At 39.1% G+C, this 15,652-nt stretch overlaps 1 protein-coding gene across 1 annotated transcript in view; it reads left to right on the plus strand.

Annotated features, from left to right (window-relative positions):
* The first annotated feature begins 1,320 nt into the window (after nucleotides 1-1,320).
* Nucleotides 1,321-15,652, plus strand: part of cdh23 (cadherin-related 23) — a 144,425-nt gene continuing 130,093 nt past the window's right edge. Inside the window, exons 1-2 of the mRNA XM_062400417.1 lie at nucleotides 1,321-1,405; nucleotides 5,991-6,065. Of these exons, the coding sequence (XP_062256401.1) occupies nucleotides 1,321-1,405; nucleotides 5,991-6,065 (160 nt within the window). The remainder of the gene's footprint in view (nucleotides 1,406-5,990; nucleotides 6,066-15,652) is intronic.

The following is a 15,652-nucleotide window of genomic DNA, read 5'->3' on the forward strand; positions in this document are numbered from 1 at the left end:
AAAAGGGAGTTAATATAATATTGTTCACTAAAGGACCACTTGTGTATTTCAGAGGACAAGAAATGAGGAAAGGGCATATAGGTGGACACAAAGTTTTCAGGGCCCAGCTAGAGAGAAAAACGAATTAGCATAAGCAAAGACAGGATGAAATGAGATGAGGAGGAAATGGAGTAAAAAATAAGTAGCTGAAATACCCATGCAGGTTGCATTGTAACAGAAAGTGAAATGCAATAATGCTGAGGAAACAAGAATCCTAATGAAAACAAATATGCCTATTCAAACTGACACAGATGCACAGCTAATATAAACACACACGCACACATACACACATGTATATTTATATACTATAAGCAATGTCTATTTACCTTGCTTCTCTTTCTCACTCCCCTGTACATTTCAGCTGTTTTGTTAGAATTGAATTCGCCACGTTCTGTACATATGCAATCGCAACACAGCGACAGGGACAGCAACTATCTACACAAAGCAATGTATTGTATTGCACTGCTTATCACACTGGTTTTCTGTAGTTTATTCAGCTTTTGCTGCCATCACATATACCTGAAGGACAAGCGGACCTGTCTCAGCACAGGTTTACCATGAGCTGGTGCACAGTGGGCATTGGGGGAGAAAGGGAGTTTAGAAACATTAACATTCAAAATTAAATTGCCAGTAAATGGGTTTGCTGGGACAAGTGGTGACAGCGTAGAGACAGGAACAAATAACGAGCGGGAAGAGGGAGATGAGGAGAAGGAGGGACATATCATAAAGCACATATTTATAAGAATGTAAGTTTAAAATATTGGTGATAAAGCTGCAGTTAACTGGTGTGTCTTTGCAGGTTTCCAACAGTGGCAGTAAATACCTGTGAATGTTTGCCATCATTATTCTGACCTCATAATTTGTCCAGTGAAGCAGCCCCATTACATCATGAAAAGGCCATTTACACCTTTCCTTTTTGCACAGGACACTGTTCTGTTTCATCAGACAATTAAGAGTGAAACGTCTTGATTATGATGTTGAGCTGTGAGCACTGTAAATGAGTTGTTGCTGTAAATGAACATTCAACCCATCCCCCCACCCTCAAGCAAACACACACACACAGAAAACATCTGCTTGAAACATGGTGTTTAGCAAATCTTTTTCCTGTCATCTAATTATACCGATCACATCTCCTGCTTACTTAAACTATAATTACCCAACGCAAAGGAGCTGAAATGTCTTTGGACATGTCGTAGCTAGACTGAAACAGCGATGTTGATAATCAGCCAATCAAATAACTGTGACTGTACTCTGTATTTGTTGTTCCCTCAGGTGCAGGTGATGTCGTGGAGTGTGGATTTAGGCGGCAGGATGACATTTGCCAAATTCCTTCTTCCATTCCTCATTCTCCACTCTGTGTGTGCAGGTGAGTCCTCCTGACTATTAAGAGAGAAGCGTATGGAGCTTTTTTCCTATCTTTTTCAAGACCGTGGTCTTTCAGTTCGAGAGCATGACTTGTTGAATTTATGGTCAGATTGTGTATTACTTTTCATCAAAACCCTGCCCTTGCACTCAAATAGCCCCTGTTTGCACTTAAATTTGCTCTGCCTCTGCTCAAAGCGTGGGCCTGCACTCTGATGTATTGTTGCTTGCACAGATTTTCCTGTGCTCGAGCTTCAGCCTTTCTACACTCTGGCTGCTCTCTGTGCACTTGTGAATCGTCTGCTCTCAGATTTTTCTTCTGCTCAACCCTGCCCAACCAATAGAATGCCATGTGTAGTTTTGACAACTGGGCAACCAATGAGATGAATGAAAAGATTCCAGGCTTATTGAGTACGCGTTCACTTAACTTCAGACTGTCCTGTATGGGCGGTTACTCTTCGACCGGGTTCATCCATTCCCGCCCTCCACGGCTTTTATTATGTGGACTTGCCCTGCTTTCTCTATGATTTTTTTAATAAAAAGACAGTTATTGTATATACCAGTTTTTATTTTTATATTTTTTACTGGATTTATGAAGTGAGTGTGAAGGAAAGTAATTTACAGTCCTGATTTATACAGCTGTAAAGCCAAGATTAAAGAAAGCATGGGTCATTTATATTCTCTTCACTTCCTGATAGCCATCAATTAAGAATTCTGACTAAATAGAAAAAAGGGAAAATTTTGACCAAATGAAATGATTGGCTGGTGTTCTTGTCTGTCACTAACTGACATGACTGCCTGTGCTTTCAATGCATATGACAAGAGTCTTCACTTGGAGAGACAAACACCACTACATCAGAGACAGAGATAGCCAGTAGTTAATGAAAAACTCACAGATAAGTCGACTTAATGCTTCTCCGCAATGCACAAAGAGGATAATTGGGCCGATTTACGACCTGATTTCCCCCCTCTGACAATCGCAGTTGTCCCTGACTGTAGGTGAGTCTGTGTCGATTATCTGCCCAAATAATCTTGAAGGATGAAGAGTTTACAAAATAATCTTGATGCTACTGATTGAGTCCGAGTCTCGCCTAGCTCAAATAGGCTCGCACAGAAACCTGTAATAGCCAATGAGAGTGAGCTGACTGGGAAGGGTAACCCTAACCCTAACCGGAAGTTGCTTAATTGAACAGCTGGGACTAAAAACAACAATACATTTTCAAATAACCTCAAATTGCGCTGCAACATGATTAAGCCAATTCCGCCTTCTCAGCCATGATTTCATCCATAGTTTTTTCAGAAAAACGACTTCGGTCCTCCTCCATGTTTGTTCCTCTGCTGAAGGCACCCTCAAGGGTTTCCACACTCCATACAAGAAGATGGCAGTAGTGGGCCAAAACAAAAAAAGTGAAGAAGAAAAATGGCCACTGTGAAATTGTGTCTTACAAACAGCAAGTGTGTGGTCTTACTTTTCATTCTGGCCAAATCAAGTTTTTGCGTTTTGGCGATTAAAAGATAACAAATGTGTTAAATCGGTCAAGAGCTAAAAAGCTTCTAGTGTGTAGCACCCTTTAGCTGTTGTCAGTGCTCGTTCATGTGTTTTGGGGCCATAGCTTTGACTAGAGGACTGATGGGTGGCGCTAAGTCTTGTTTGCTTTACCAGGATTACCAACCCCCTCTTTAATGTTCATTAATACCTATCAACATTTATGCCAGTGTCACTTCTTGGTGGCAGAAAGTAAAGGATTCAATTTTTTTCTGGTATTAAATCTGTGCAGCAGTGTGAATCTGAAGCAGAATAATAAAAAAGGGTCATTGTCAGTCGGTCAAATATCCCAGAATAAAGAATCATCACCTTAGCATCAGTGATTGACCATAAAGCAACCATTGTTAGTAATTCAGGATGAGAATAAAAAAAAAAAATAGTAGTGTACTTATCAGTGACATGATAAAATATGAATAGCTTCCAAGCTATAGTAACATTTGATAGCAGAATTTCACAGTACCTCTCCCACTTCTCAGTTCTTCATTATTTACAGCTTGAAAAGATTTTCTGTCTCACTGTCTTACCTTCTACACATCATGTATTCCCTTTTTTTGTACAGAATTTTCCTCTAGCCTCTGTATTTGGTCTATTTCCTTTTTCCTCTTTTATTTCCATTCCTTTACTCTTGCTCTCATTTATTTCGGCTCTCTTTTCATCTGTTTTGCATTATGTCTCAACATTATTGTTCGGCCTAAAACACACTAAAAAATATTTGCCTCCTTGCTGTTTATATCTCGCTGAGGGCTCAAGAGTGTGAGCTTCATGATGTTGCAAAAGCTACGGTAATTGTTTCACGGTGACGGGCAGGAGACACCTCCAATCATACAACTCTCACAAAAATAGCAGCGGGGAGAGTTATTAAGTGAATGCCACGACCTCTTCCATCAAGCACAATAACTTTATCGAGGCTTTCATATCTCTTGAGTTGTCCTTCCTCTCGCCTCCCACTCTAATTTCACAATTTGTGTTTGCCCCCTCCTTTTTGTTTCTCTAAGTAAGCCATTAGCACACTGACCCTGTGCTCCTCTTGAGCATTACCTTGGCGATCCAGTAAATTAGATTGATGATTATGCCTGTGATTATTTTGTAGCTGTTATCTATCTGCATTCCACTATGTAAGCCTGATGCAGTAATTAAGCCACAGGTGGAGAAATGCTCCTCTCCACCACCCATGAAGTGGGCTCCGTGTCCTTGTCACCCACCGAGAGCGGCGCTGGCAAGCCGGAGATGAGCATCTTCTTCCACGCAGACAGGCACATGACTGAATGAAACGCTTTCTCTTTCAAAGCACTGGTTCACTCCATCAAGCACCCTCACTTCAAACAGGCTGGCCTGCCCCTCTCTCACTCCTGTGTCTCTGTGGTCTGCTGCCCAGCTCAGCTGATCAAAGACCGTCAGCTTTGTTCCCTGATCTTCCCAACATAACAGCTTGTACCGCACTCGCGTCTGACACCACAGAACACTGCCAAACACAAACGAGCATTAACTCTTTAACAGGCGATTAACCCTAACCCTGAAAGTACATTCTTAAAACAAACTCAGGTATAGTCCCCATTTATTTGCTATTACATCTGCCAAGGAGTTTATGTTTTTATCCCTGTTTTTATCCCTGTTTGTTTGTTTGTTTGTCAGTTATTTGGCAGGATTACACAAAAAACACTCAATGGAAACCACTAATCTATGTGGAATAATGTGTTATGGGTCTACCTGATAAAGGTTGGTGCTTGTCCAGATCAGGGGATGGACCAACTTATTTAGAGATTTACTTGTTTTTAAATAAATTAGCAGGTTAATGTAGGTTTCTTTAAATGCCATTAAACCCAGTTTCTTTCCAATACTGCGTCAAGTTCTACATCATAAATGCACAGACAACTGAGGTGCTCTCTCAATTAGTGTCTACTGAAGAGTAATTTGAACTGGGAGTGGATGTTGATTCAATCCATTCCCATTGCAGACAAAGCCAGAAGTTTACAGGTGTCACTGGGTTTTTCGACTGGTGATTTCTGAAAGAATAATTCATGTATCAACTTACGAAAAAACATATATATATAGGGGATGGATATTTATGATTTAGTGAAATTTGATGCAGATCCAAATCAATGAAAAAGCAAAGAAACACAAGTATGAGTTCTCAAACTAAATATTTAACATGGTTAGGAATCTTTTTCATTGTCTCTTGAGGCATACATGACTACAAACAGACCATGTTAACATTTTGTGCTGAAAATATTAATCCATAAATCTGACAACGATACAAAGCTCTGTGTGTAATTGATGTTCACTGCTTACACTGTTTTCATATTGAAGCAAAGCATTTTTGTCTCCTTGTAGTTGATGTGCTGCAGAAGTATATTTGACAGAGACACATTCGGTAGAGTTGGGAGCAGAAGAAACAATTACAGAAGAGCAGAACATTTAAATATGTCAGTCTTCAAACTGGCCGGTGTGTAATAGTCTGCTCTGCAAAACAATAATCCTGCTTAATGCGTGGATAACTTCAGAAACATGTAATACAGACTGAAGACAGACAGTCACATGATCACATGAGCTTCTCTTTATCAATCTCCTTTAGTACTTGGCATTTTTACATTTTGAAAGCTTCTAATAATATTGCCTGGTCTTTTTATTTTTTGTAAACCACCACTCCTATGGTGTAATACACTAAATTAATTTGCTACAGCCCCCTTGTGGAGGTAGGGGCAATGTGTTTTTTTTTTTTTTTTTGCAACGCAGTGTCCAAACTGTGTTCATTAAACATTAGAACAAGATCGTATTCACTAGCATGAGATGCGCAAATTTGATGCCAGTTTTTTCCGTTATATTTATGATATTTCCATACAGTTCCTTTGTAAACTGTTGTTGCTGCATCATTTCCTTTGCACAAAAGAACAATCAGACACTAAGAGCAATGTATGAAAAAGCTTTCAGTACCAGGGAGAGTTTGAATTGTGTGAAATAAATACGCATGATTGTCAATAGTCAATAGTCAAATAATTTCAAGCTATAATGTGAATGATGTTCATCCTTTTTGTCTTCATCACAGGCTCCAACAATCCTCCACGTTTCCTGAACTACTTCTTCTCGACCTACCTTCTCATCTATGAAGACATGCCCATCGGTGAGTCTCTGTGGGTTGTCAGCATGTTGTATTTGACAAGTCTATGTTGTCAAGCTTTCTGTGTGAATGGCTTTTTCACTGCACAGAAATGTTTTTTTTGTTTGTATCCCTTGAATCGGACTGAATGTAAAAAACTAGTAAAAGAGAGATGTCATTATAGACCCTGACAGTGATGGAAATGTATGTCCTCTGTCAGGGTGTATGTATGGATGCAAGGGAATATTGCCTATATTGCCCAGCTGTTGATGTTTGGATGAAAGAGTTTAGCCAGATTTGATATCTCCACTCTATTATAAGCTTGCTTATTTGATGTGTCCGTGCTGCTAGGGGTGGTTGGGGATTGTGGTATGAACACCAAACACAGTTGAGTCAGATTCCTCCAGGATCTATTATTCCCTCCTCTTACTTATTTTTTGTCATTTTTGTTGGTCGCAGTGATTGACAGGGCAATTTGGAGATGTCTAGCTTTCATCATCTCTGAGGGTGTCAGTGACTTGGAATTAAAATCCGTAATATTGGATTGATTTTCTAGAAGATTGTTTTTTTTCTATCATATGACCTTTACACTCTGCCAGTCTGTCAACATTCCCAGTCTAAATCGTGCAGCGCTTGCTTATCCATGTCTACACCCTGAAAATTGTCGGTTGGTTACATGTCACAGAAACAGGCAACCTATCATTTTTATCTTCTCCACATTTTTTTCTTGGAGTCATGAACATTACCAAAACACCACCAGGCGTCCGTCAGTATCCCTATCTCACTCAACCATTGTCTTCAGCATCATCTGTATCATTATCATCTGAGTGGAATGGTCGGTACTGCACCCAGGAAAGGTTGCAGTATCCCACTGAGCCCATTGTAAATCATCATCATCAACATGCCAAACAACATTGCCTTCATAGTTGCTTGGTTTGGCATCTTTGTCCAGCAGCACTGAGCAGTTTCTGGCAGAGGGCCATCTCTTCAGTCAGCTGTTGTTCTGACCAATGAAGGGCATGGGTGTGTTGGTGGGTGGCGCTGCTAATTTCCCTAACCACTCTGTCCAGGTTGCCCTCTGCCCATGAATCATTGTGTCCTCTGGGCTTCAGTCCAGCAACACCTTCCAACGGTCCAGAGGGCTGTCAGTCACGTCCCTGGCCCGGCCTGTGATGGCTTCTTCAGTGGTGTGATCATGAGGTCGGCCTGAGTGATTGGACAGTGATAATTTGTCAAGATTATTGTTTATTAGCTCAGCAGATGTCCTCATATAGGTGGCCCCCTAATTCATAAATCCACACACTCACTGTCTCTCTCACACAAGCACACACAAGCGTCAAGTGTTTGTGTGTGTTGTACGATACAGTATTATAGTTTGCATTATATTACATAGTGAAAAAATTGTATAACGTCCTTTACACTCACATTTTTTCTCAGCCCTCTTATTATCCGACACTGAGCCCAGAAACTGTTTCAGTACTAAAATCATTCTTGTTCTTGATTTGTGAAGAAAGAGCAGATTAAAAATACATAATTTCTCATCTCAAGGTTCGATGCAATTATTGTCTAAAGAATAAAGGATTGTTAAATTAAGCTTTCAGGGCACAATGGATGTAGTTTAACCATTTTCAAAGATTCATTCCATGCTCTATACTTTGTTAGGCCATTTTTTTATTTGATCACGATTTGAAGAGCATAAATTAGCACCAATTCGAGAAACTACATGACTTGAGCACAGTGATCAGGTTTCTACAGCCACCTTGACTGGTCGCATTCAGTTACAATGGAGTTTTTTTGGCTAAGTCCTGTTGATGATGTAAACTCAGAGGGTCTGTAGGTTGTGTTAGGTGACCCCAGTTTGTGCTATTTTGTCTAATAAAAAATTGACTGGCACATACAGAGCTCTTGATATTGTATATTAGAGATGAGAATACAGTCTTTCCTCAGTTAAAACTGGTCCGTGTATATGTGCACATACTTGTGGCACTTTTGGCCTTGCTAGGCAGCAGATCAATTAATCAGCTCATTACCTTGGAGCCAGTGGCGCCTCAGCTCGTATGGCAGGCAGGAGCACATGATTATTTATCAGAGAGATGAGGGAACACGTCCAAACACAGCATGGATATTTGATCTGAGACTGCTTCCACCCGTCTCCTCCTCTCACCAGCATGGGGTTAGGTTCAGGAACCAACACAAAGTGTTTGAGTGATGCTGCACAGATATGTGCTTTTAAAGGCACATGTAACACAATGGGAAAAGGCCGTCACTCAGCATGAACACACCTCTGACTTTTGTGCTGTCTTCTACCTGTGAGTCTAACATTTTCACTGTCTTCCAAACAACAACCTCTTTTTGATCCAATAAACCTAAAAGAGTCTTGAGTTCCCACTGCCTGGATAATGCTGGGGAAGTGTGGTTCGGCTACATTGGTCTTCTGTTGAATGCTACAGTGATACAAAGATTTATTTCAAAATGTATAAGAATATTTCACTGAGTGCATTGATGTGTTTACATTTCATGGATTTTTGTCACATCGAGGCAGTGGGATCATTCACTCTTAGGGGGGTAGCTAAACAGAGGAGCTGATGTTTAAATGCAGTGGCAGATAACAGTATGTGTTGTCAGGAAATGGGATGTGTAATTAGACTGAGAGAACACTTTGATTAAACGCTCTCATTTCCTAATCCACTTTGCCCTGATTCGGCAGATTAAGCTCTCTACTGAGTAATTAACTCGTGGAAAGAACACAACATTTGTTAAAAATAAGAAACTTCCACACTCTACTGCGATGGTTCCTGCTCGTCTTTTATTTTATGCCAATTGAGCATAAGGCCTCACTCTCTGATGAAATTAAAAAGTTTAAATTGTGCAAACATTATTACAACTCTTTCATTTGTAGGGGATAAAATGTTGTGTGCATTCAAGTTCTTCTTTTTTTAAAAGAGAAAGTGAGAAGCATTCAAGAGCAGAGGTTTCTGGCTGTAGTCATTATTCATTACATGAATAAAAGTCATTTTAGTGATCCTGAGTCATTAATGTCCATATGCACATTTTCAACAGATTCAGTATAGCCAGACAGAACACCACCTCTTGTTAGCCCTAATCAATCGTATTACTTCTTCTAATTCTTACAGTATATTTTCTTGCTTATATTATTTTAAGATTGTAGGGAAATGAGGCTCCAGAGGCAGGGCTCTTTGACATCTAGATTTTTTTTTTTATCATGTGCGTTAGAACTATAGCCAAATACACCAAAGAAACGAGTAGAACTTATTCTCTCTCCTTTTCTGTTTCCGTGTTCCCCTTTGCTCCCTCACATTCTTCTTCTGCCACAATAAATACCTTGCACTTTTAATTTAGCTCCGTAACATTCCTAATTCAATAACAATTAAGGGGTAGGAAGTAGCCCCAAGGAACGACTTATTAAAGCCTTCCTCTAAACGTGTTGATAATGTCGGCGTACTCTCTCCCGAGCCAATTCCCCACTGTCGACTCACTAGCGCAATCAACATCAACTATGGCCTCCTGTGGACATTGTCTCTCTTTCACTGCTTCCTGATTCAGTATATTGACAATGTTCGCCTAGTCTGCCCTCATAAACAAAGCAGCATTCATAGGTATTGCTAGCTATTGTAGATTTATGATTTGCTGATGTGAGTACTCATTTATCTTGATTGAACAGATGCATCCCAATATTGAGGTTTCATCCAATATTTGAAAGCAAAGTTGCCTGTGACGAGGCATAAATATTTTGAGTTCAGTGATGTAAGTCAGTTTAATCAATACATTTGTCAATAATCCCTTTGAGGAACTAAATGAATCCACTGTGGGTGAAGTACACATGTTTAATTGCGCAACGTGCAATCATTTGTTGAAGCCATCATTACTGATATTTTACAATAAGGATCTATCCAATAACATTATAAAAAAGTGGAAAAAATTTAAATGTGGTCATCGTGATGAACTTACAGTGAGTCATCACCCAAATATGCAGGTCTGCGCTGCTTTATTAAGTTTTATATTTAGTTTTAGCTCCTTATATATCTAGCCAGTCTGTACATTTACATTTGTAGTCACTTCCACTGCTTCCACTGTGTTGTTTTTAACTGTAAGAAGCTGTTTTGATCTAAAAAGCCAATGTATAGTACCTACGCCCCAGCAAACAGCAGACGGACAAAGTTAACACTACAGAGATGCTACCCCCTCTTAAACATTCAATATCTGCTCTACAATTCAAATAAAATAGATAATAATTCAATAAAACAATTGTTATAATTTGACAATTTCATAAAGGATACAGCAAAATAATAATACATTAACAATCTATTTTATTATGAAATTGTGAAACATGAGCGCAATATATTTATTTTTGTTGGCTGTTATCAATGCTGTGTTGCTTTGTATTTAATGTTCTTAATACACCTTTACAACCACACCTACCTAACTAGGGAACATAGTATTTAGCTGCTAGAGAGCCAAATATGTCATGTGTTGATGGAGACCAAAAACAGAGTACAAAGAAGTGAGTAAACTTCTGTTTACCAGTTGGCAAGAAACACAACTCCAAATAAAAAGCTAACGGCTAGATGTGTAATGGGCATCTATGGTTTGCTATATCAACTTAAATGTGATGAAATGTGATTATTTATAATTCCCAAACTAAATATCTATAACTTTTAGATAAAAAGTTGTTTGTATGATATGTCCAATCCTGAAGTCATTGTCTTTTTAACCCTCTTTGCTTTATTTGTTCTTTAGTTTCAAAATGTTAAAGGCTGCAAATATTGTTTTGAGGCTTTTGCCTATAGTGTTTGAGAACCCATATTTGATTCCCAGTTTATGACACTTGGCTTGAGGTAAAAGACCTTTAACTAAGCGGAGATAAAGGCGTCTCGACTTTGTTTATAAGAGCCTCCTTACATATCCGCCTATCTCGCCTCAATTCAGCTGATTTACCGAGGACTGCTGAGCAGAGCCAAGAATGCCCCTTTTGGTCTGTTGGGCTTGAGCTGCTATATCAATGAGCGATAAAACACATTTCAGATTTAGAGAAAACTCTCTCTGTTAACATCAATACATTTCCCCCATTGTACTATTTTCTATTATTTCACTCAGACACATTGTCATCAATATAGTACTCGATTATGGAAAAACAATTAAATATTAATAATACAAATATCAAAAATACATTGACGTTAATCATTGAAATATTTCAGTTATGACATTTGGATTCTTTCGGGGCAGCCATCCTGGAACTCGTCAAGTGTGAAGTTTATGCCTGCAAAAGATCATTAATGCTCAATAAACCTACTTTTGGATACATGACCGAAAGTGATTTATATGAACAGTGTTATTAAATATGACATTTATTTGGAAGGCAAGAAATAATGTGTTAAACAACACATGCTGAGAATTGCTGCAACCAAACCCCCAAAAAATATCCAAAAGCCATGACGAGCCTCATCCATCAATTTTGGCATTATATTAACATAAGAAAAACAAACATAAAACATGTGGAGAATTGCTATATACCTCCATTGCTTTACGCCCAAGGGCTTAAACTTTCCCCTTGATATTAAGTTTTATTCATTAGGAGCGGAAGTCTAAAGTAAAATATTGAGGAAGTGGGAGCCTTCTTTTTGACATTTAAAATGTCTCAAATTACCTCACTGGCAGAATGTTCTGGAAAAGACATCCAATAGTACTATCTGGTCTTCACTGCTGCAGATCAGATGGCAGAAACATAAAAAGAGAAATAAGTACGGATGAGCAGAGATAAAATGAAGTGGTAATCAGAGTATTGTCAGGAGGAAGAGAGGGCAGTCCCTCCAATATTTGATGTGGGGTTTTTGAATGTTGACTGAGAGTCAGGGCTGTCTTCTCTTGCAGCATACATGCTCTAGATCAATTGACACACAGGCCTGTTGATTCTCCTACTCTCAGCATTCATTAAGCCAAATTGGAATTCAATGTGTTTGTCCTTCTCTGCATCTCCAGCAAAGGCTGTTGTATCTGTCACTTTGATTTTGAGTTGGTGGATGTGCATGCCACTGACTATTTATTTGTCTGTGCTGTTCTATCTTAGTTGTATAAATCCTATCTACCAGCTGCAGAAATGAAGTGTCCCTCTGTGTTGAGGCTTCAACCACCTGATCTCAGCAGGAGATGAGTCCAAACGTGTCCAGGAGATATTCATAATGACTGGAAGTTTTTCTCCCCATGTGAAGAGTCCTCGCCTACCTCATTTAGGAAGGGGATACATTTGATCTTCTTACCTCTTCTGACAGCTCTCTGCTGTCATTGAGCTGTTGCATTGACTCCCACAGTGGCTCCCAATAATGCCAGCAGTCTTCCATCCATGAGGGACCTCTGTTTTGGTTTAGTCAATCATGCCTTATCTCTCCCCCGTGGTGCTTTGCTTCCCCCTTCCTACCCCCAGGAAATAATGGGGTCCACGGTTCAGTGGTGTCTGCAAACACACCATCCATCATGACGCTGTACCGCATTATATTGTCTGCACTTACCCAGCACGTGATGTGTTAGTATTATTATGGCCCATGCAAACAATCACAACACTCTGGCCTCTTGCTGCAACATTGCTTTTGGGTTTCCAGAAACACTGCACATTGCACACATCATATTTACAATAAATTATTCCTAGATATTATCGGGACGTTGTTTGACAATATTTTGCATCCTTCAAAAATGCATTTATAAAACTCTTGTACGTACTTCATTCATTTTAGGCAGAGCTGTTTTTGCTGGTACTCTGTGGTGGACAGCTGACACCTGAAAAGTCTCATCAATTTAGGCGGAAAAATTGTCTTCAATGATTTCGTACATAGATTTCACATTGCTGTCTTTGTGCAAGATCTATATTTCCAAAGCAAATCCACCTCCACATGAGTGAGGATGATCAAATGTAGCAAATAAATCTTACAATGTATGTTGTGAGGTTGGTGGTGTCTGTATTTTGCACCCTGTCACTGTATGGTCTCTCATTTTTTACCTGTCTTGCATTTCTAATGAGCTACGCTAACTTGAGGTGTGGGGACATTATATGCCTACAAGCAAACTGCATGGACAGGTGACAACATGACACAGGTGTGAACTCTCATGGTGGTTTTTGATTTGATTTTGCAAAGTGAGTGACATACCCGGTAATGTTTTGCTTGCTTATACATAACATTAATTTCATCACTCTTATCTGATCTTGTCTTGATATTTGACTTTCAGTCTCTACCTGCACTGCAGAAAACATGTACTAATGCAAATTCTTAATACAAAATAAGAAGAAAGAGGCAGCTAATTCAGCTGTTCACAGGAAAATTACATCTAATTTGTGGTGACTGACATTTTAGCAACCTAATTTATATCCTGGTTTAATCATCCAAACAACAATAGCCTTCCTCGTCAAAGCAGTCCACTTATATGAAGAATTAAAACAAGATTGAGAGAAGATATATCTTAGGTTATAGTGCAAGATGTCACAATCCAGCAATTTGTGGAAGTCTGTAGATCCAATCCAAACTTACATAATTTTAAGTTGTGCATTCATAGAGATCTATTAGATGCTGAATAAGTTATATTCAGATGTATTCAAAGCAGACTATACAGTATTTAAAGGAAATCAATTCACTTTACAGTATAGCTAATTTCAGACTTGAGTATTATAAGGGTTCAATTATTAGATTTTTATCCTTGATCTGTTGGGTAGTTGGTAGAATGTTATTGCTGCAGTGAGTTAGAACTAAGTTGAACTTTCCTGGAAGGCTCAATCAATGACAGTGAATCCAATTTTGATATAATGCATTTACACTGTACATTTTGGACATGTCAGTATGGAAGTCATTTATGTACTTAAAATTACTATGAATTAGCATACATTGGAACTATTTATATGTATGTAATAGATAGACACAATTACTTCAAAGATTAAGTTGATTCACTTTTCTTCTCCTCCACTGAACTTGAATTCTTGCAGGTGTAGTCAAATCTCATAACAGGAAATTGTCCTTGAAAGATCATTTGATCCTTTAGCAACACAATGATGTAGGAAATGTCTCTCTCATGCTTTTAGACACATCCTGCTCAAAGAGGGGGATTAACTGCATGTTGAGAAGTTAGCTGAATTAAACAAACTACTAAACCAATTACCATGACATTTTGTGGAGAGGCCAGGCATGACCAAAGGAAGAACCCATTCAACTTTGTGGCGGATCCAGGTAAACAGGCATGGTTTTCTTTCTTTCTTTAACATGGTGAATTGGCCTGTTAGCGTTGCTGGATGTATGCACTCTTCAACTCCCTAATACATTGTAATATATAAAATTGTAAAATATATTTTTAAAATTTGTTTAATATTTGGACTTCATTTTAGGCATACGACATTCTTTATATGGTGATTACAATCACTGTTTGTCTTCCATGTAGAAAAACCTTTTTTGTCTTTTGAACAACAGTTTGGGGTTTTGTGTTATTGAAAACAGTTTGGCCCATTTCTGTCATTTTAGGATATTGAGAAGCTGGAATGTTACGGCTGAGACAGTGATCTGATGTGGCAGGAGCAGGAGGAATAGACAAGTTTACTGTGTTTACTGCCTCTTGACTAGGCACTTGCAGTGTGAATTACAACTAGAGGAAACCCAACCATGACCTTGCATCTTCACATTTGACTGGCTGATACTGTCGGTTTACAGTTTATAGCAGTCGTTGTTGGGTGCTTATAGATCCACCTTTTAAACGTCACCCTGGAAAGGTGATCTATCAGTGTTCAACATGGTGTCCAGTTTCAGCAGCACAGTCTTACATCTTATGCAAGACTTGTTTTCAGAAAACCTGTCTTAGACACTTCACACTATAGCAATCCTCTTTCCAACTACTTTTGTGGTGTTGCCCATTCTATTCAAGTTTTCCTGTGTTTTGACCAGACATCGAATGAGAATACAAAGAGACAGAAACAAAGACGGGGAAACATGCTGAAGGGCCCTTGGTTGGGTTTGTGATATTTCTCTAGGTTGTAAAAGTTAATTGAAATTGTCTGTGGGAATGTGGTGTGACACCAGGTTGAGCAGTGCTGCCAAGGCACACAGCACTGTGCTGACAGGCGTCACTGCGATGGTGGCAGCGTTTAGATTACCTGACTAACTGAAGCTGGGCTCTTCCACACTGATACAGGTTAACACTCTTTTTTGGCTCCAAATGACGCCTGCACCCATTCAATCTGTCTGCGTCTGTCGATGTGATTTTTAGCATCCTGGCTGGTCACTCCGTCCTTTGTTCCCTGGGCTAGACACGGATCCATAATTGCTTTGGTGTGTGTGTGTAATAGAGAGAAATCAGTCATGTAGAATCATCACTTTGTTATTTTTCTACTTTCTCTTTTTTTTTTTTACATTACTCCAAATTGTGAGTATCATCAGTAACAGCAGATGATCCAAGTATTTAGCCTGAAAACTATCCACCTGGAAGCAGTGTTAATTTCTTTGACGAAAACGTTGACGAAATATCGTTAACGACCCTTTTTCCATGACGAAGACGAGACGAAGACGTAACGAAAACGGATCTTTGAAAATAGAAACTATGACTAAATCTATTTTTAACTTTCGTTG

Source organism: Platichthys flesus, chromosome 12, assembly GCF_949316205.1.
Source record: "Platichthys flesus chromosome 12, fPlaFle2.1, whole genome shotgun sequence".
In the NCBI taxonomy this organism is placed as follows: Eukaryota; Metazoa; Chordata; class Actinopteri; order Pleuronectiformes; family Pleuronectidae; genus Platichthys; species Platichthys flesus.